Source organism: Cygnus olor, chromosome 3, assembly GCF_009769625.2.
Source record: "Cygnus olor isolate bCygOlo1 chromosome 3, bCygOlo1.pri.v2, whole genome shotgun sequence".
In the NCBI taxonomy this organism is placed as follows: Eukaryota; Metazoa; Chordata; class Aves; order Anseriformes; family Anatidae; genus Cygnus; species Cygnus olor.
Window position 1 is genome coordinate 53,278,044 of NC_049171.1, and position 19,695 is coordinate 53,297,738.

The window sequence follows — 19,695 nt, forward strand, 5'->3', positions numbered from 1 at the left end:
ATCTATCTGCCTCATCTCAGACTGGCTGATTTGACCACGAGATAAAGCATATTGACATTCACATATATAGATTTCATATAATGGAAATATCTTTGCTCATTTGCTGAGTGAAGATAGTTTTCACTAATTCCTATGTTATGTTTTTTTTTTCTAATAAAGATGAACAGAAGTATTTTAAATAAATGCTCTGAAAAAAAATGCTATATGCTGCCTTAAAATTTAAGTTTAAATTAATTTAAATGTATAAAAATTGGTTTAGAATGTGAGGAAAGCCTTAAAAATACTCCCATGCACAGAAAAAATTCTGGTATGACTTTAGTGTTGAGGATTGTGAGCAATGAAAGATGGGAATTCCTAACAGAAGGGGATGAAAATCATCAAAGGATTTATATGTTAGCAACCAGTATTCTACCAGAGATCATCTATTTCAAAGCAAAGAGCCATCTGTCACCCCCCCCCCCCCAAAAAAAAAAAAACAGCAGATTTTGGAGCTCCCTCTGCTGGATGCATTTACTTTTAGTTTTGCTTTCCGTACACTCATTTACAAAGTGTTACAAAGTTACTTAAAGGAAACTTTAAAAAACACACAGCCTTTTCAGTAATTAGCTGCATATTTCACACGCACACGTTACAGCAAGGAAGATACTTTTTTACCCTACAAATGAAGAACAAATGAATGTAAGGCAGTACCCCTGGCTCTACAACTCTAGAAAAATCACCATTGGGGTTCAAAGATTGCCTGTACTACCAATGGGATTTCTTTTGCTATTTTTCCTCTCTTTTTCGAGCGTGAAAATCCATATCTACATGGATAAGGCTTTTTTATTTTTCTCCCTTTTCTCTTTTTTTTTTTCCTTACCAAATCATCTGTTAATAAATTACTGTTTAAAAAATAAAAGAGGGCATTCTCAGCAATGCTGCTGCAGGAACAGGCCTTAAGAGTAGTGCCAAATACCGTATTACTCATGACACATGCAGCAGAGCCGACTCAGTTATGATAAATTTGCACCTATAATGTATCTGTAAGTGTAATTGGGCACTGCCCCAAATGCCTAGTTTAGTTCTTGGTGCCCTGCACGACTGACACTTTGTGAAGAGAGCTTGGGGCACACCAGAAGAGTGTCAGCTCATGCAGGGTGCTGCTCTAAACAGCCACCTGAGGATGGGATGAAGCATGCTTTAGAAGGAAATTTCTTTCTCCAACAACCATAAAATAACTTCCTCAAGCAAGTCTTTTGTCAGTTTTTATCACCTCTGCTCCTTTATTCTTCAAGCTTTTCACCTTCAAACAGGCAAGGCTGCTGGCTTCAGCTACTCCAGTGTATCAGCTCTCCTGCTCATAGTACCATCATTTAGTTCAGTGACTGCCTACGTGGAGCATACTTGGCACAGCTTATTGGCAAGCCTGGATACACATGCCTTCACAGAGATATTTTAAAAAAAAAAAGATGTGTTCCTAGTTCCATGCCCAGCATTCACAAGTTGCATATAGGGCCATTTATATACATATATTTGTATGCGTTGTGTTCATACATGTTGGCTATAAACTCATGGTAGAAAACACAAGTGGAAGCGCGTTCTTTGGGATCTGTGTGTGGGTGGGTGTGTGGGTGCTTTCAGGAGACAGATATGCCAGTGAAAAGAGCTATATAAAAATAAGAGATTGAGGTTGTGAGGTCAGCACTGAAGAAAGTGAAAAATGAGAAGGAATGGGGCCACTGAGAAGGAATAAGTGGTAGAAGAGCAAAGGAGGCATGACGGCTCAACATCACAGGCTGGGGAGAAGAAGGTCACTGTACTAGGGACAAAGGAAGAGTACAACCATGTCTGACATTTTCTTTTCTGAGAACTTCCCCTCACCCCCAGCATCAGCCTACACAGAAAGGAACATTAGAAGTCACTTTTTATCTTTTTCCTAGAAAGGCAAAAGATGCCTGTCTGATCTTTCCGGCTTCTTGTTACTTTTCATCTTTCAATCCCGTAAGTGCAAGCTCTCCTTTTGTTAGGTTTAAATACTTTACCGAAAATCTTAAGCTCTATATGATAAACCCTGGCCATTACAATTATCCACTGCTATATTGTAAATATTGTCCAAGATGCAATGATATCAGCAGGGCTAACCCGATGCCAGCAGGAGTACCATTGCTGCAAATAAAGAGACTTGCTTAGATCAGTACAGTACTAAACAGACCACATTCCTCTTTAATAATCACATTAGGCTGTTGAATTTAGAATGTTATTTTAGTGACATCAGTTCTTTCAATATGAGATCATGTCTGATAACTTCATTTAACTTTATTTAGTTTACTGTGTTCAAAAAGAGTAGTAATAGGGATGTAGTTTCCAGGACAGCTGTTAAGAAACTAATATTCATTTCCTGGGTACAGTTACTTGACAGAGGAGGAACTAGCAGAAGGGTAACATCACTGTTTAAGGTTAGGGGTCAACAGCCATTAATTCTAAGAATTTTATCCTCTCATCCTTCCTCCCTCTTTATTTTAAGTATAAAATGCAAATGAGATACATAACTATTAAAAATACCATGGTACAGGAGAAGTGAGAGATCTAATAGGGAGAACAGGATGGATGGACGGGGCCAAAGGAGAAGAGATTACTTCTCTTTATTCAGTACCTATTCTGCCTGGAGTTTGATGGCTTACTGACCAACAATTGCTTCATGTCTTTAGGGTATTATTTTCATGGCTGCTGAGCTGGGTCCATGGTAGGGAGCCTCTTGGATTCAGCTGGTGGCTGCAGTTGTCAGCAGCTGCCTGGGCAGCTTGAGCGCTGCTCTACAGCCAGGAGCACCCCCTGACCACTGTTCTCAAAGAGTTTTCTTCTGATCTCCTAGTTTAATTTCCAACATACAAACTTGGTTCAGAGATTTGCTTGGAAACTACGTTTTTTTGCTGTTGCTGCCTCTTCATTTGTTGCATAACCATTCACATTGCATCTGGCTTTGGTGCTTACTTTGCCCTGTTCAATCAAGCCTGTGGGTGGGACAGTACAGGAAATTGATACGGCCCGGCCCAGCCTTTAAACCTATCCCATAGCTAGTTTGTGGGTATATATTATTCTCCTTTGCTTTTGGCACTTTTTAAAAAAAAAAAAAGTTGGAGGTGGAGGGAGATTCTTAACAGCTACTATCTCATCAGAGCTGCCATGACACAGGAAGGATGCCTCATTTTCAAGTTCTGCTGATGCTGTTATCTGTGCAAATTCATAACAGATAAATCGAGGCAAATGGAGATTGCACAGTTCAATGGTAGATATTATGGTTACCATGCCTCAGAGGTACGTTCTTAGTAGTCATATTAGATAAAAACAATTAAAGTTGATTTTCTTCTTACCATTACTGAGTTCCCTTTCTGCTTTATAGACACTTGGAGGAAAAGGGTGCCTACTTGCACACTAGCTATTGACTAACAGAAATAAGGATTATACAGAACGACTGTGACAATGTATATGACAACAGCTCTTTTAGTTAGTAGACTTTGGCTGCTGATAGTTCAGCAGCTTCTGTTTGATTACAAGTCTCGAGTGACTACACAGTCTGGAATATGTTTTGGAAGAACATAAAACAGAGTTTGTCTTGGGCAGGTTATTAGGTTACATGGAACAGAGACGATACTTGCCCTCTACATTTTGACAGTGTTTGTTTTCACACAGATACTTTAAGAAACATCCAGTCCAAGAAGCTGAAAGAATATAGAGCAAACATCTATTTTTACTCCAGCCGTATTTTTACATCAACTCCCCAGTGCTTATTGTTTGAGTGAGCATAAGCTACACAATGCCATCTAAAAATAAGCACATATACAATTTTTAGTACCAGAAAATAAATCTATTCATTTAGTGCAGGAAAAGTGTATCAACTGGTCTTCTTAATCATTCTGTCAAGCTTTAAAACTAAACTTAGCTGGTTTTGAGGTACTTTTCCTTGTTAGTCCATTTATCACAAGTTCTCCACTCTTCTCCCAGGAATTGTCTCAAATCACCAGCTTTGTCACCAGAATGTTCTGCAACCTGACCCAAAAGTGAAGGCATGAACTTTTTGCATCCCATGATATTAAGGGTTGCAGTGAAGGAAACAGGGTGCCTATGGCCTCCCCTTACAATTTCATGAACCAGAAAGACCAAGGAGGAAAAGCGTGTCACTGTTAAGTGTCAAACTTCCCTCTCCCCAAAGCAGTAAATTATGGTGGATTTGCCAGTGATTGTATAAGAATAAGAACCATCTTAAGGATGAATATCATTAACCAAAATCTCACGTTATGAGGGAGCGCTTTAATCCCTATGTTGCAAAAACAGCACATAACTCTTCTGTCCGCCTTTTGGCAGAAAGGTGAGCTGGTGCCCTGTGCTCATACCAATAACCTAAAAACCTAAAAATCCCTATGGCAAAGAGGATGTATCTAGGCTCTGGGCTGGTACGCTCTCCAGCATATCCTGCTGTCCTGATTTCACCGCTGACTTCCTGCCAGGATCTCGCAGTGCTGCCTTCTGGGGTGTGCACCCAGATTTCTTCCACGGCAGTAAGCATATGGCCTCAGGAGAGGGCGGTGCATGTTGAAGTCTAATCAGAACAAAGATGAGATGCCTTTGGGGCATGCGTCTAGACCCAGGACCCAGACAGTGCTCCCATGTCCCAAAATTTAAACACAGCTGTAGGTACCTAATTCACATCTGCAACTTTGTGTTGCATGCTTTTCAAAAATGTTCCTGCCCATCACCTTTTTGATGATTTATCTAGGCAGTTGCACCAAACTGCAGCCAGAACAAGTCATCTCAGGGCTTGCAGGATGTACTTTCTGAAAGCCCTCTCTTTTTTCAGCTTTGGCTCGGTCTTATAATTTAGATAATGCAATAATTACTGTAAGTCTGACTGCCACTTCATTTTCTATATGCATTTAACTATACTGGTTTTGATTAATTTAAAGCCCTGCATCTCTGCTCCTGCTCCATCCTGGAAAACAGACGTTCCAGATCCAGAAACAGAAAGCTAAATTTAGTAAACATTTAATGTGCATCTCCTGCACAATTTAAACTGACACACTGACCTAATTAGCTTTTTGGCATCACAAACACTTCCCAGCCTAGGGAGGGTGGCTGTTCTGTGACAGTAATAGGAACCAGATAGTTCTTATATTGTTTGCGTACTTTAGACATCTCAAATACAACAGTTAAGAGGCTCCGACAGTGATAGTTTGGATGAAGAGGTAGAATGAAAATGGACAAAGAGTCTGCCAGCAATATAAGTTTAGGAATCCTGGGTTCGTGAAGCAAATGTTTTTACTTAATTTAAGGTTAACTGATACAAGTTGAGCATATTAGGAGTAAGAATAGCTATTGTATCTGGATTATTTTTTTAAAAGCAGCTGTATTATGTCTCAATTAAAGCCCTGAAGTTTCTTAACAAATCACATAAGGTGTTCTCTAGAATTCATCTTTTAAAATTAGAGTCTTGAGTGAATAAATCTATCATTTATCAATGTTAGCTTCTTCTAATAACTAAGCCTTTTGGAAACATAATTTTAAAGGACTTTATTTTATTAACATCCTCAAAAGTAACCATGCTATCTTGAGTCCCAAACAGTGAACAGAAGCAGAATACCTTGACTTAGAGTGTTTTTTTTCAGTGTATGATCAATGAACCATTTAAAATCTGCGACTGGATTCTCACAACGTCCACGTCTTTACTTTATGTGAGGCACATTGCTGGCAAATGCGCAGCACAATGAGAGAGGCTTGTGGTTATTTCTGCGCTGGCTTAGCTCTGTATTTATACAGCTCTGTGAAATGTATGCTTTCTGTACATATCACAGTACCAGAAGAAGGGAATCACAAGAGTGATCACTGTTCTGCCCCAAGGCAGGCTAATGTTTGTTTAATTCACAGCCAAGGCTGTGAAAGCCTACTGGTTAAGAAACTGCAGACTTTTGTGAAAAGCAGACAAGGACTGTCACAGATAGATGCGGGAATTTCAATTTAAGCCTAACATCAGTGCATGATAAAAGCCTCGATAATTCTATCCCCAAATCCCAGAGGTGCGAGCCTGGTGTTACTGACAAGCTGGCTGTCATCAGCACCAGGTGAGTTGGATGGGTGAGGGCAGGAGCAAAGTGGCTGCATTCTGGGGAGTTTTAATCACCCACCAAACAAGTGTTTAAAAGGCAGAGAAGCACTAGGTTTAAGTAACAGTCTCCTTAGCCAAAACATTCATGGGCCACTGGAGAAAGCTGGGGAATTGGAGACACTTCATCATAAACCAGGAGTAAAGAAATGCAAACGTGGCCAGTTCTGGAAAGCATGTTACTATTGTCTTACTTCAGAAAAAGGGAGTTAGTAAATGCATGTGATGCAGGGAAGTTGGCAAAGTCACTCTAAAGAGCAGGGAAACTGAAGAGACCACAATCTCCAAAAGGTCTCCTTAGCAGATAATGGTAATCGCTGGTGTTATAGTACTGATCAAAGCTGTTTGCTTGTTTATAATTCAGAAAGATTCGGGCATTGCTACAGTAAAAGAGAATGAGAATAAAACACTTTTCCCTGTTTCACAGAGAGAGCCTCTCACAACAGTACTCAAGAAGCAAGAGTTTTCAAGCGCATTCAGCTCAAACCTGGTTTGCTACCAATTAAGCCAATGCTAATCAGCTTAATACTTATGCTAATGCATAAGTGTGTTATTGAGGAAAGGACGAGAGATACTGAAGCCATCCCTGCATTCAACACTAATGACAAGAAACTTGCAGTTGTGCGGCTCTCCCTGGTAATACGTTGCGCTAAGAGGGTATTTAATTTCTTTCTAGCTCCTTGTGTAGAGAGAAGGAATTAGAGGCAGAAGCAGTCCATGACTACTTTTAGCAAAGTGATCCAGAGAGACTGAGCAGCTCATTCCGCAACCGTGCTGGTTTTCAGGACCCCTGAGCTGAGGAAAGTGAAACGCCCAAAGGGTCCAAGTCTGCGAGTCCCTGCCAGGGAGGACTGTGGAGGCACATTGTTCAAAGCTGGCCTGCTCATGAAGAAAGCGCTCCGTAGCTGACCCTAAGTTCCATGTCCCTTCAGTGTCCTGGCACCCATCGCATTGGAACTAATTCTAAAAATAATAGAACATGTTGTGACCCAAGCCGGGCACTTTGTTGAGATATCATACGTCTTAGCTTGGAAGAGACCATTTAATGTCGCAGTCTGGCTCTTCATTGTGGCGTCTTTGTTAAGAGCAAGGGATTCAGGTAACAAGGGCAACAGTGCAGCTGCACAGTATATTAAAAAAAGCTTAGCGCATCATTTTATATGTAGAAGATCTTACAGTTATACCAGGATTAGTTCTTCAGCAAACAGTCGGACTAGGGAGACCTTTTAAATTACACGATAGGCATGTCAGAAGAGCACTCCTACCCAAAGAAACGTGATGTCATGTTGCTGTTGCGATTCCTGGGACCTGGGAAGAAGCAGCACAGGCGGCCAGGGTGTTCAGTGGCCAGCGAGGATTTCTCACAACATCCATCTCCCAAGGCCCTTGTCCTCTGCAAAAAGAAAGAATTCGAATTGTGGAGCTCCCTCTGCTGGTTCAGTATCGACTTTCACTCCAAAGGGCTCGCTCACCCTTCTCCCCAGCTGCTGGTTATCACTTAATTTATTTCATGTGCTGTGTGGAAAAAGGGAAAAGTGAATACATTGCTTATCAGAGCACGTCTGTGATGTTTGATGCCATTCCTCTAAAAAGGAGAGGAAAGGCTTCTTCTAAGTCTAGTTTACTGGACTTGCAAATGCGTAGTGTGTGCAGACAAATATTTACTAGAAACGTGCCCCTATCACCCCATTCTTCCATCACTTTTCCTTTATATACCCTATTTAAGTGTTATGTGACCTAGAACCTCCCTCATTTTTACTCAGAGTAGTTTCTTATTGTTCTGCATGTAAACGGCACCACAGAGCTCCAAGCCTGCCCTTCGAAGCTGTAGCCAGGCTCAAGGTGCCACACAACACAATTTAGCAATGTGTGTGCTAAAATCCAACCAAACAGATGAGAGAGAATACAGTCAGACATAAGGAACAGTGTACATCCAAGGTGTTGTTCAAGTTTCATTATCCTCATGATCTTCACAGAGAACTTGAGGGGGAGAGGGTTGTATACATTGGCTCACTTTCCCTTTAAGATTGGGGCTGTTAATCCAAATTATCTGAGAATAAAGCAAACCTCTCCATTTTGACAGGCTCGTGGCTTGCAGCAGGTACGCTATTACGGGGGTCTTACAGAATAGCCTCCAAAGGCCATGGCAACAAATCTGAGACTAAAGCATTTCTGGGATATGCATTTGTTCTGCATGCAACAATATCCCCTGCAAAAATTATAGTTTTCTACTTCAAGTGTTTTAGAATTAATATAAAAAAATTTAAAGCTTTAGCTTTAAAATGTAAAATTTCATGTTGCTCAAGGATCTTCAGAACGGATTAAAAGTGTCTGAAAATAGATGCTGGAACTTTTCTACCTCTTTTCTTGTGGCTAACACGCTATTTTCAAGTTAAGCTAAAAAAATAAAAAATAAAAAAATCCAACCAACCTGAAGTTTGCCCGTCAAACTTAAGCCTATAAAAATGCAAATAGTGGAGGTGTACACCCCTCAATGAGACTGGAAAAATACTAATGGGAGAACCACAATGTAATTACAGGAACGGCTGATTAAATCAAGATAGCACTTAACGAAACAACATCATTTCAGATACAAATACAGAAGATTATATCATCTGTTCAGTGACACCTCTTAGAGGTAATTAGAGATGGAACTTTTAAACTTGTGAGAAATTTAACTTACATTTTTAAATCACTAAAGTAGTAAAAAAAAAAATCCCTTATATTTTCTCTATGTTCACTGAGAGAATGTTGTGTTTTAATTCCAGTTTGCCGGAATAAAAGGTTTACTGCCAAAGACTAGAAGGCTACTTAGTTCTGAACGTTGGTAACTGGATAATGGACTCATAACTATATGCTGCTGAGCTGAATCCAGTGAAAGGCATTAGAAAATGATCCTGCTAAAGTCATTGGAAACACTCCTTACAATTCTTACAGGAATTGGAATGACCCAGCAGTGATTTTAAAGTTTTCAATCTTCCTAAGATTTTATGGTATATTTAAAATTTTGGCTTGGATCTTTGCTATTTATTTAAAGAAGGAAAAGACTTTTCAGTGATGTTGCTGATCACTAGCTATATAGTAGAGCAGAGCTGTCAATCATAAGTATTCAGAAATTGTAAGCCAAATACTATACAAAATATTTTTTACCAAAAAAAATATGTTAACTTGCCAAAGTTTAGGTGTAGCTTATCCTACCTCTGGCTACAAACATAGACTAGGTGACTCTCAGCGTTTCCTCTGGTGCAAGAATTTATTTAACTTTTTATTTACCTTCTAGTTTTTAGCCTTCATGTTTAATATTTTTGAGTTTTCCCATCGGCATAATTATCTCTAGGTGTTGCTAAGACTGAAAGCTGAGCCTGCTTGTGTAAATCCAGTATTTATGACTTTGAGAGAAGAGCACCAGCTGCAGCGAGGCTGTACTGCCATGATCCTCAGAGCAGAGGCTCTGCGCACGTCGGCTTCCTTGGCAGGACAATGTTGGTCCAGCTCCACGGGCTGTGCCGAAGCACATCACTTAATGCTGACACTGATGTGCGAGGGGCTGTGTCAACCGGCATCTCACGTTGCTCTGGGTTCCTCTCCACTGCAGGGCGCTCACCCTGTAGGATTTTGGAGCTGTTAGTGGGTGGCTGTCTCTCCTAGCAGCTGGCCTTCTGAGGTCAGTCCGTGACCTGCAAGAACCTCTTCAAAAAACACAGCTCTGGTGTGCGGACACCACTTACACCTTCCACGCAAAGACAGGCACTCTTACGCCTCCACATGTCCATGGAGGGGAGGAATGGGGGAAAGCTGCTGGCCTTCAGTAGTACACAGTGGGAGTGAAGCTTCCTTGACCTCGATCCTTGCCTCCAGACCACCAAGCCGGGCTGGAAGCAGAGCAGCAGATGCAGCTGTGTGAGCAGCTGACTCATCGCTCTCATGCTGAGGGCACGAAGGTGTTGTTACTCTTCTGTGGGGCATTTTGCTTAGATGGATGAACAATGGAAGTAGGTGCCTTGCAAATAAAGGACACTGAATGGAGATGGAGAACACTTCAGGACAAGGGCCAGTGACACTTCTGGAAATAGGTGGTGTGCTCACCTGGTATCCGGCAGTGAAGACGAGCAACATAAGGATGCCACTGAACATGGAAGGTAACTCTACCTGGGAATTTGCAGCTTCCACTGCCCTTGACCCCTTCCAATTGCCAATAAGTACGGAATTATGTTGTTGACAGTGCCAACGGGGTGATTTGGGACCTGGTACATGCTAGTCAGAATGTGCCAAACACTGTGAGCAACTGCAGTCATGTAGATTTTGCTTGTATGAGCTTCTCTGCTGGGGACTTCTTACGCTTCGCTTGCCTTTTCACATAATCCTATTGTAACTGCCTCATGACTACTGAGTTCAAATTACGAAATGTTACTGATTGAAATGTCATTGCTCCAAAGGTTATCTCTTCCTAAATTGCATTGCGGGAATATATTTTATTCATGCGACGATATTTACAATATTGTGCAATAGGCATATGGTCTATATTGCACAAATTATCGTGAGCAATTGTAATACCGCATATTTGTTCAGAAGAATCATATTTGATAGACATATTTTGATTGTCTTTTCTAAAATGGCTGTGCTCTTTACTCAGTAAAGGACAATGTTATCCCTTGGAACTATTAACATTCTTCTGCCTAACAGGAAGGAAAGTATTGATAAGCCAGGGAATATCAGATACCTATGGGAGATGACATAATTAGCATTCATTATTAATGAAGCTATTGCCTCATTCACATGAAATACTGAGCACTTAATACTCTGTTTACCTCATCTCCCCATCAATAAATACATTCCCTCTAGAACGTGATGTTATATGTCTTCACTTGGGAGATCTGTTCACATTGAATCCATTAATTAGAAGTTTCAGTTCTGCTTATACTGACTTTGCTTTGCCTTTGGGCTTTAGTTCACTTAGTTTTATAATAGTGGTACACGTCTAATTACGATATTTAACACATTAATGTACATATTTTACAAGAATCGTGACGTTCAGACAACTGTCCTGAGAACAACATGAGCAACAAGCAAACTCAGCCATACAGCGTTGTGGTTTTTTTCTGCTTGCTAGTTATTTAAAACTAAAAACAGCACATAAACTGGAATAAGACTAGCTGGCAGCACAAGAATGTGTTAGCAGAGTAGTTGATACAAACGGCACATGTTATCTTTTTCAGTTTGTCTCCTGCCACATTTTTTGTGTCATGTCTGATGTTTTCATAATGCTGGGAAGGAACTCAAGGCTGGTTTTGTAAGATGTTTACGCATCAAGTGATTCTTATTATATTACAGGTTGTTTTACAAGCTTAGGAACTGAGTATCAGCCCCAGAAGTGCTCTAAATAACGTGGGTAACACTCCCAGGGGAGTATTAAGGAGGACCCCGCTGGCACTGCAGGACCAGGCAGTGACAGTCCTGAGCTGCAGAGACAGTAGGCAACAAGGACCTGAAAGGAAGGGGATGAGGCGAGGAGGAGGCTACATCAGTAGCAAGTAATCAAGGCGAGGGTGAGGAACCAGTGGCAGCAACCACAGGCCGTACCTGCTAGAGCATCGCCAACCACCTCCAGCAACACCACACACTACGAAAAGGTCACGAACCACAGCTTGGTGCTTCTAAGTGCTGTAAGATCCTGAACGGTTACAAATCCTGCTGTCTGTAGGAAGAATTCCAGGTAACCCTGAAGGATTGGAACTGACTATTAAATGCAATTTAATAGCGTAACCGTTTAAGATATAGAAGGCAAAATCATTATAAGGAAATTGGATTGAAAAACAACTGCTTTCTCTCATACTGCCTCCTCATGCAGGAGACAGACCGTCAGAGAGATCGTAACACAACCAGCGATGTTTGTAAGAACAGAACATAATTACTCACGGCTCTCCTTCCCAAGTATTGACAAACAGGGTGATTCAGGCACCAAGCAGAGCCACCTGATGGCAGTCCAGAACATCCTGTCTCGGCTCCAGCTCCAGAGGGTCGTGGGTCCCACTTAAGTCCTGTTTGATATTAGTCAAGGCTGTGCTGACATCTTGTACACCCTCACCTGTCTCATCTGGCACTGAGTTCCCATGTGTAGGTAACAAAGTGCCTTCCCCAGCAACAGTGCCATGCAGGAGGATTAAGAGAACTATGGTGAAGCGATTTTTTTTCCATCACAAAAGTAGAATTAAATAATATAAAAATACAATTAAATTGCTGAGCTTGTCATTTTCTTCCTCCCGTTGACTCGCCAGCATGTCTGCGTGGGCCACGCGGGAGAACCCTATTTATGGGACAGCTGCCAGTAAAAACTCAATCCTGCCCCGTGCTAACATGATGTAATCTGGTTTCAGCTGAGGCAATGGAGTCTGGCAACTGAATATCTACCACCAGCACTTTATGCTGATCACAAACAAGGACCTGATCAACATGCTGCTAGAATCCGTGACTTGTAAGGCTTTGTTCAGCTGGGTTTTAAGACAGCAACATCTATTCACATTTAATGCATCAGACTCACAAAGATAAAACCCAATTTAATAAAATACCAGTGTATTCAACACTAATAATTGGTTTAATATGTATCAGTATATAGTCACTCTGAGAAGACATACTGGATGTGTTTTTAAAGGCTTGCATCACATACCAAGAGAGGCAAGTGTTAAAACATGAAGGAGATAAGGGCTCTGTGCCTCTCCAGGAAGGCAGGTGACGAGACGTGACTCATCTGCCCATTGACTGCACAACATGCTCAGAGGAAATTCATCTTTCATTTAGCCCAGCAGACTGTCACTGCTGTAATGGATTAAATCCTCCCATCACAGGCCTATCGTAGCTCAAAAACATTAAAACACATGATTGTTTGTGGGGGAATTTGGTTTAAAGAGGGAAAGGAGTTAGCAATGTGCCCTGCCAAGGCAACGATAAATATGTTCTGTAGCAATGGCAACAGTGAGGGAGAGCGTAAATCCACAGCAGGTATCATTTTCTTCTTACTATGTGTTTCTCATTTACCTTCAATGCTCAGAGTTCACGCTATGAGTCAGAAGCAGTACTAGTATTTCAGAAGCAACAGTAGTATTTCAACCGGCCTGGTAGAGAAAGATCTCAGCAGTACCTGCTCTTCCAAATTTATTCGTTGGTTACTTACCCAACACTTGTGTGACCTCTTTGCAGACAGAGTTTGAATGGGCAACAGTTGTTTTTTTTTTCCTGCTAAGATAGAAAAGGTGGCCTTTTCTCCAGCTGACTGGAACATCACTGTGCCTCCTCCTTGCTTCAAACTGGAAAACAGAGCTGCCAAAGTGGTGTTCCAGGGTGACCTCAGAGCGACTGGTGTTTGTACTATCCTTTCTTAATTCATTTTGGCTTGCTTTCCCAGTTTCTCACATCATATTGAGGGAGAAGCAGATCCCTCAGACTTCAAAACACTCTGCTCAAGAAAGAAGTATAGTTCCATTTCATAAAGTAATACACTGACTACTTCTAATGAGGGGAACCTGAAGAGACAACTATCTTTTTACTGATTTACTCTTTAAAGTATTATCCCTCAGAAATGATTAACCATTAATGTACTCCAAAGAATGATATGATTCAGTTTGCCTCAATACTGCAGTGTGTGTTTGGATTTAGATACATAAAACTTATCTAAATGGTAGACATCAACCCAGCCATTGGCTTTGTCTCATTGACACAGAGTATCTTAAGTGACAGCATTCACTGCCACTTCTTGAAGGGACCATCTCACAGCTAAGAACACGACAGAGCTGAAGACAGAGGAGCAGAATTACAATTACATTCCACCTCCCACATCTCCTTGATTTAAGCTTCAGCTGCGAGTACTCAGGACGTCTGCAAATCAGGCCTTACAAACGGCACCATAAAAGAACGAACGTACAGAGATTGCACCCACTAGTGAAAACCTTGACTTAAGTGGGCTAATTTGCCCACATTAAGCAGGAGCTGAGATGCCAAGGAATTTCTTTATCCTTCTTGGTTTTGTTCTCTAATAAGTATCAGAGGCCCTTTCTAGCCACACTATCTTTTGTTGGCAGGGAATTTCAGCGAGCCTTCTGAAGAGCTCAGCCATTTGGCCTCCTCCAAAATCAAATACCTCAATGCACACACCTTGCTTGGCTGGACTGCTCTAAGGTGTTTCCCAAAGCCTGGCAGTGTGCTGAGCAGGCTGAGCCCATCAGGCACCAGGCACATCTGCCACACTATCCGAAGGGATCTAGCCAACAGGCTGCCAGCTGTTCGTGGCTCTGCTCGTTGTGCTTTAAAAGACATAATCTGCAGTTTTCAATTCAAAAAAGATTAATGAAAAAATGGATTTAGCAGTATTTTATCAGCCAGACTGCTGAACTGGATCACAAGTGTGATTAGTGACTGGAAAAACTGATATACGGCACCTCGGTATTCCAGGCCGAGTCCCACTGAATTAGAGGAAACATCTGGCATCTGTGAAAAATAAACTTGGTTTACCTTCTGTTTAATCAATCGCAATGATCTGTGCAGAGATCTGCGGATACCAAGGAAATCTGGATGCCCAGTTCTCACAGCTGTTGCTAACTGAGCGTTCCCTGGCTTCACGGGACTGCATTTCACTAGTAAGGAAGGTATCTGCCTGCAGTACAAGGCATTTCAGCATCCCTGAAACACAGCTGCTCTCATGCACTGTGGAGTTTCCCTGGCCCTCGGGTAGGCCTTACAGTGCAACAACTTTGAGACAAGAAGAAAATAAAGAACAGAACATTCTCAAACACAACGTAAGCATAGAGAATGAGAAGAAAATTTTAAGCTTGACTTTTAGCTCCGTTTTGTGCCACTGTGACTCTACTTTTTTTCAACAGAGTTCTAATTTCCACTGGACAGAGAGAAGAAAAGTCAACCAGCCTCCCACAGAAGTATGTTTAAGAAAAGATCTTGCAGTTCTTGAGAGCAGCTGGTCATCTAATTTTACATAGCAAAGTACACTAGATGAGGTCCTAGCTACTGATTTATAGGAAAGTGATGAGTAAAACCTGCATGAATGGATTGATTTTTATTTTATCATCTTGCATGACTGAAAAATAAAACTTGTGGTGCTTCACTATTGTGATCCAGTAGCTATGTTCTGGCTTTGCACTGTCCAGCTGTTAATGTCCACCACATGTAAATGAGACCACCACGCAAAGGCCTGATGCATCTGCAGTGGTGATGAAAAACTGTACCTTTAGCTGGCCTCTGAAAAGTAAGAAGACCATCATTAACGTTAACAGCTCCGGGATTCTTGACCCTGGATTCTTGATCAAGCTGCAGTGTAGACACAGCATCCTGTAGCAAGCATTTGGTTTTCAATGGCAGAAGGATCTTGAGTGCAGGCCACCCTCACCCTGGAGGAGTAGGTCTCTGTGAAAAGCAACAGGAATGGGGGGCTCTGTGCTCTGGGAGAGAGGTGGGTAAAGTCCACTTCTTTTGATTGATGTTGCGTTTGTGTCGGAGGAGCTACTTACTACGCAACCACCCTGGGCAATATTGTCTCTGCCCTTTTCCGGAACTCTTAACAGAAAGCCAACTGCTACAATTCCCGTTCTCATGACTTCCCTGTACCACACTGAAGTACCTTGGGCCTTATCACTCCCTCCTTTCCAGAAACTTTACAGTATTTTAACTCACCTGGTTTCAGGGAGCTACTTCTAATTTTAAACAAATCAAGAGGGAACGAGACCTTCTTTGTGCTAGCAAGCCTCTCTAAGGATTTACTGTGCCATAAGCAACCATTCCACTCTCTGTTTACCTTGCAGGTAATAACAAGAATATTCTGTGGAGAATTCAAGCACAAAAGAATCATACCAGGCAAGTCGCTGAAGGAAATTTAACTCTTACCTTTCTCTGTAAGCATGTAATGCATTAGGAGATTAATTTCCCATTAGACGAATGAATGGCATAGGACACAGCATGCCGACAATGAAATGCGTATCAGATGTAGTAAAACACTAATGATAATTAAAATAGTCAACTAAACATTATCTGAGGTAGAATAAAGCCACATTAGGGTAGCTGTTCACTGTGCAGTTACATTTACAGTGTAGCTTAGATGCCAGGGCTTAAGGCCTGCCTTGAAGTTACCCTGGTTACTGAGGATTCCCAGTCACCTGAAATATCTTCTGTATGTTTATTACAGAGATGGGTTTTGATAAAATGACCCAGAATACAGACACAGATACCTCAACCAGTGTATTTAAAACTGAAATTAAAAAGGAAAAAAAAAAGAGAAACAAAAAGCCCTAGATACATGTCTTCAACATCAGCAGTGTGACAAGGAGCGCAGTAACCAGACGTAGCAAAATTGTCATGATACTGATAATATAGGAATACTCACCAGAACATGATGAGAAATTACAGCATTGCTACCTACACTGAAAACAAACCTTATATACAGATAAACAAAACATAATAGCAGAGCTTTAGCATCGTAATTTTTCTAAAGTGGCATGGTCATTTACAAGGACAATCTGAGTCACATATATAGTTCCAATTGTTACACAAAATAAAGGACAACAGTCAATTAAACCTGCTCTTCTGCAAGTGTTGCTGTACTCTGTATACATGAACATAACTGTGTGAGTCTTCAGGTTAATCAGAAAAATCAGCTGACATAAGCAGTCTTGGGAAGTTTAGAAAAACCGAAAGTCACAGCAGGCCTGCAGTATATGCAGCCTTTAGCTGATGTGAAGTATGCAGCCCTTAAAGGAAGTATGTTCGTTGGCATCCACAGAGGTCCAGAATGATTATTTTTAAATGCTTTGTAAACTACAGATGCTGTTGATACAATTGATAGAAGGATGGAGAGTCAGAACAGCCATATCTTAAGAAATGTGGAGGATATACATGTTACAAGCTTGGATTTTTCCTAACCTCTTCATCCCAATCAAAATCTAATGCAGCATCATCTAGCTCTGCTATCGAGAAGAGGGATTTCTGGGTGACCACACGTGCTTTACTAGCATTTCCCAGTGCAAAACTCTTCCTTTTGCTGGGATTGCTCACGTGCACCTGCAGCAACGGGCTGTGACTTGCCTTGTTGCTAGTGTCATTCTTAACAGTAGGTGGAGTTTCTGATTTTGAGTCAGGACGTGATGCAAAGCAGAACCTGGACAGTTTTTCTAATGTGCCTGAGCACACCCTCTCTGTGCTTGGGCCACCAAGCTTTTCCTCTCCCTCCCTTCCCTTTTCAGTGGGTGGAGATGACACAGCACTAAAGCTGACATCAGAACGTACCGCTGCATTTCCTCTGATCTCTTTCTCTAAGGCCTGACTCTGCTGCTCTTCATTCCCTTTATTATCGATTGGTCGCTTTTCCATACTCTTTCTTCCTAAGCGGGTCAATGTCATCTTGCGTTTCTCAGGGGGGCAGCACTCTTCTGGCTGCTGCTCTCCAGGCTTAGTAATATTTTCACTCTGAAAAAGAGAAAATTCTGCATTTTTCTTCTCGGAAGAATGATCAAGTTTTGTCCTCGGTCTGAAAGAAAATTTAACTAGTTTAGCTGCTGGAGGACTTTCACTGTCAATGATTTCTGGCTCATGGGAACTTACTGCCTTTGCTTCCTTCTCTACTTGACCTTTACTTCGTTTCCTTAGGGAAATTGTTGCATTTTTGGCTGCTGCAGGTACACTGCTTTTTTCCTCCCCTAACACAGAGTCTGTATCACTTGAAAGATCTAGCAGGCCAGATGCAGGTAATGCTGGGGGAAGGGCCTTTGCCTCAGGGTCCTGGGTGCTGGTAAAGAATCCATGTGATCTCTCTGTGTGCAGTCTCTGCCACCTTTTAGAAACCCGTTGTGTAACAACTGAATCCTGCACATCAGCACTTGGTGATGCTGGGTCTCGAGTATTTGCTTCTGAAGAAAAACATTCACGTTCTTCAGTCCTTTTCCTGCTTATCTTGGAAGCCTTGTCCTGTTCCAAAGGAGCATGTAGATTCACAGTTGTTTGTGATTCTCTCGCTCCATTTCCCTTCCTTACGACTGAAGAACTTCCTCCTTCTGAACAGGAGGTATTGCACGAGGCTTTTGAAACCAACTTATCTGGGATTATCTTGGGCAGTGGAGACTTTTTCTGAAAAGTTTCTTCAGCATCAGTGTTGCTGTCTTCCAGGCTGTCAAACCATGCCAGGCTGCCATCAGCTCTTTTACTGTGTTTAATCAAGTGGTTTGTACCTTTGTTATGATCAGGTGCTGGGTTGCCTAAGGGTTCTAGATGTATTTCCCCGTCACCATTGCCTTTGGGTAAAGAGGGCTGTGCCTTGGAGCTATTCCTTTGTTGATTTGAAGGCTCTGACTGAGACGTTTGCTTTGACTCAAATGTATCCTTGTCCAAGCATCCTGTAGGAGTACCAAAACTTAGTTCTTCAGGTTGTAGCTGGCAAGAATTTTCTTTTTGTAATCTATGGAATGAAAAAGATTAAGAAGTAGTCAGTTATTTTTATTTATTTATTTATTTGTTTATTTGCCTTAGTGCTGCTTAGTATGTACGAATGATGAAAAACTACAAAGGATTTGGGTTAAGTAACTGAATTATTAAGTTCTATATATAGCTTCAGAAGCTGGTGTTGCAGTCTGACATTTTGATCTCTCAGCAACTTCTACATTAAGTGACAGAGTTTAGTGTCCCCAACAGATGATAAGCAGATGGACAGAGAAAGCAACCACATAAACTTCATTTCCTTGGGAAATCTGACTAAACCAAAACAGGTTTGCACAACAAATTGCCATTGCTAGAGTCCCTTAAGGATTACAAATTCTGTAAGCACATCTTCTAGAAGAAGAACCTCAACCGGATTTTACCCTGAGAAAGGCAATGCCTCAAATGAGTTACCAGAGTGGAAAACCCAGGTGTTACTTCGCATAGTGGTTGCTCGTGGCTTTCTGGAGCCAACATGTCAAAAACTCTGGGATAGACTGAAAGCATCTCAGGTCACCTACAAAACTGAATTATCACTGTCTGCAGCTGTATTCTCAGGGTTCTCCAAAACAACAGAGGTACTAGAACGAGGGTTCCCTCCAATCCCAGTAGAGCTGATATTCTATTATACCTACCCATATAATCTCCAAGGGAGACCGCACGCTTCTGTGTTTGCTAAATAGTGACTGTAACCATGAGTAACTGCATCAGTGTAGGTGCAATGATTCCTATGTATTATGAACAGCTCCTCTACTATATGAGAGAGCACACTATGTTGACACATACCTTTTAAAGCCTTCTTTATCATTATTTACTAATAATCTTATTCTGATAGAACACACTTAAAATTTTCATGGAAAGTAACAGAAATGATCTGATTCATCAAGATGGGCTGAAAGATGAATGCTTGTTTTATCAAAATGCAGTCTAAGGGGAATGCATGAGACAAATCTTCTAATACAGAAGAGGACATTCATTTAGTATTTAAAGAGGACATTCATTAAGTATTCTCTCAGCTGGTTATGAGGGGAGAAGAAGAAATCAGCTCAATTTGCAGCACAGGGGATTCAGTGGGATGTGGCGGAAACCTTCATGAGTGC

At 41.4% G+C, this 19,695-nt stretch overlaps 1 protein-coding gene and 1 long non-coding RNA gene across 3 annotated transcripts in view; both read right to left on the bottom strand.

Moving 5' to 3' along the window:
* Nucleotides 1–1,223: 1,223 nt before the first annotated feature.
* On the bottom strand, nt 1,224–12,316 carry LOC121068442. 2 transcript variants are annotated; one of them, XR_005818878.1, is made up of 3 exons: nt 11,714–12,316; nt 7,399–7,526; nt 1,224–1,419 (listed from the first exon to the last, which is right to left on the bottom strand). It is a non-coding gene; the product is annotated as an uncharacterized LOC121068442 (long non-coding RNA). The 2 variants fall into 2 exon arrangements; XR_005818879.1 differs by lacking the exon at nt 1,224–1,419 and adding an exon at nt 4,422–4,576.
* A 127-nt stretch (nt 12,317–12,443) lies between these two features.
* MCM9 (minichromosome maintenance 9 homologous recombination repair factor) overlaps nt 12,444–19,695 on the bottom strand; it is a 50,700-nt gene continuing 43,448 nt past the window's right edge. Inside the window, exon 12 of the mRNA XM_040551955.1 lies at nt 12,444–18,578. Within this exon, the coding sequence (XP_040407889.1) occupies nt 17,027–18,578 (1,552 nt within the window). The 3' untranslated portion in view covers nt 12,444–17,026. The remainder of the gene's footprint in view (nt 18,579–19,695) is intronic.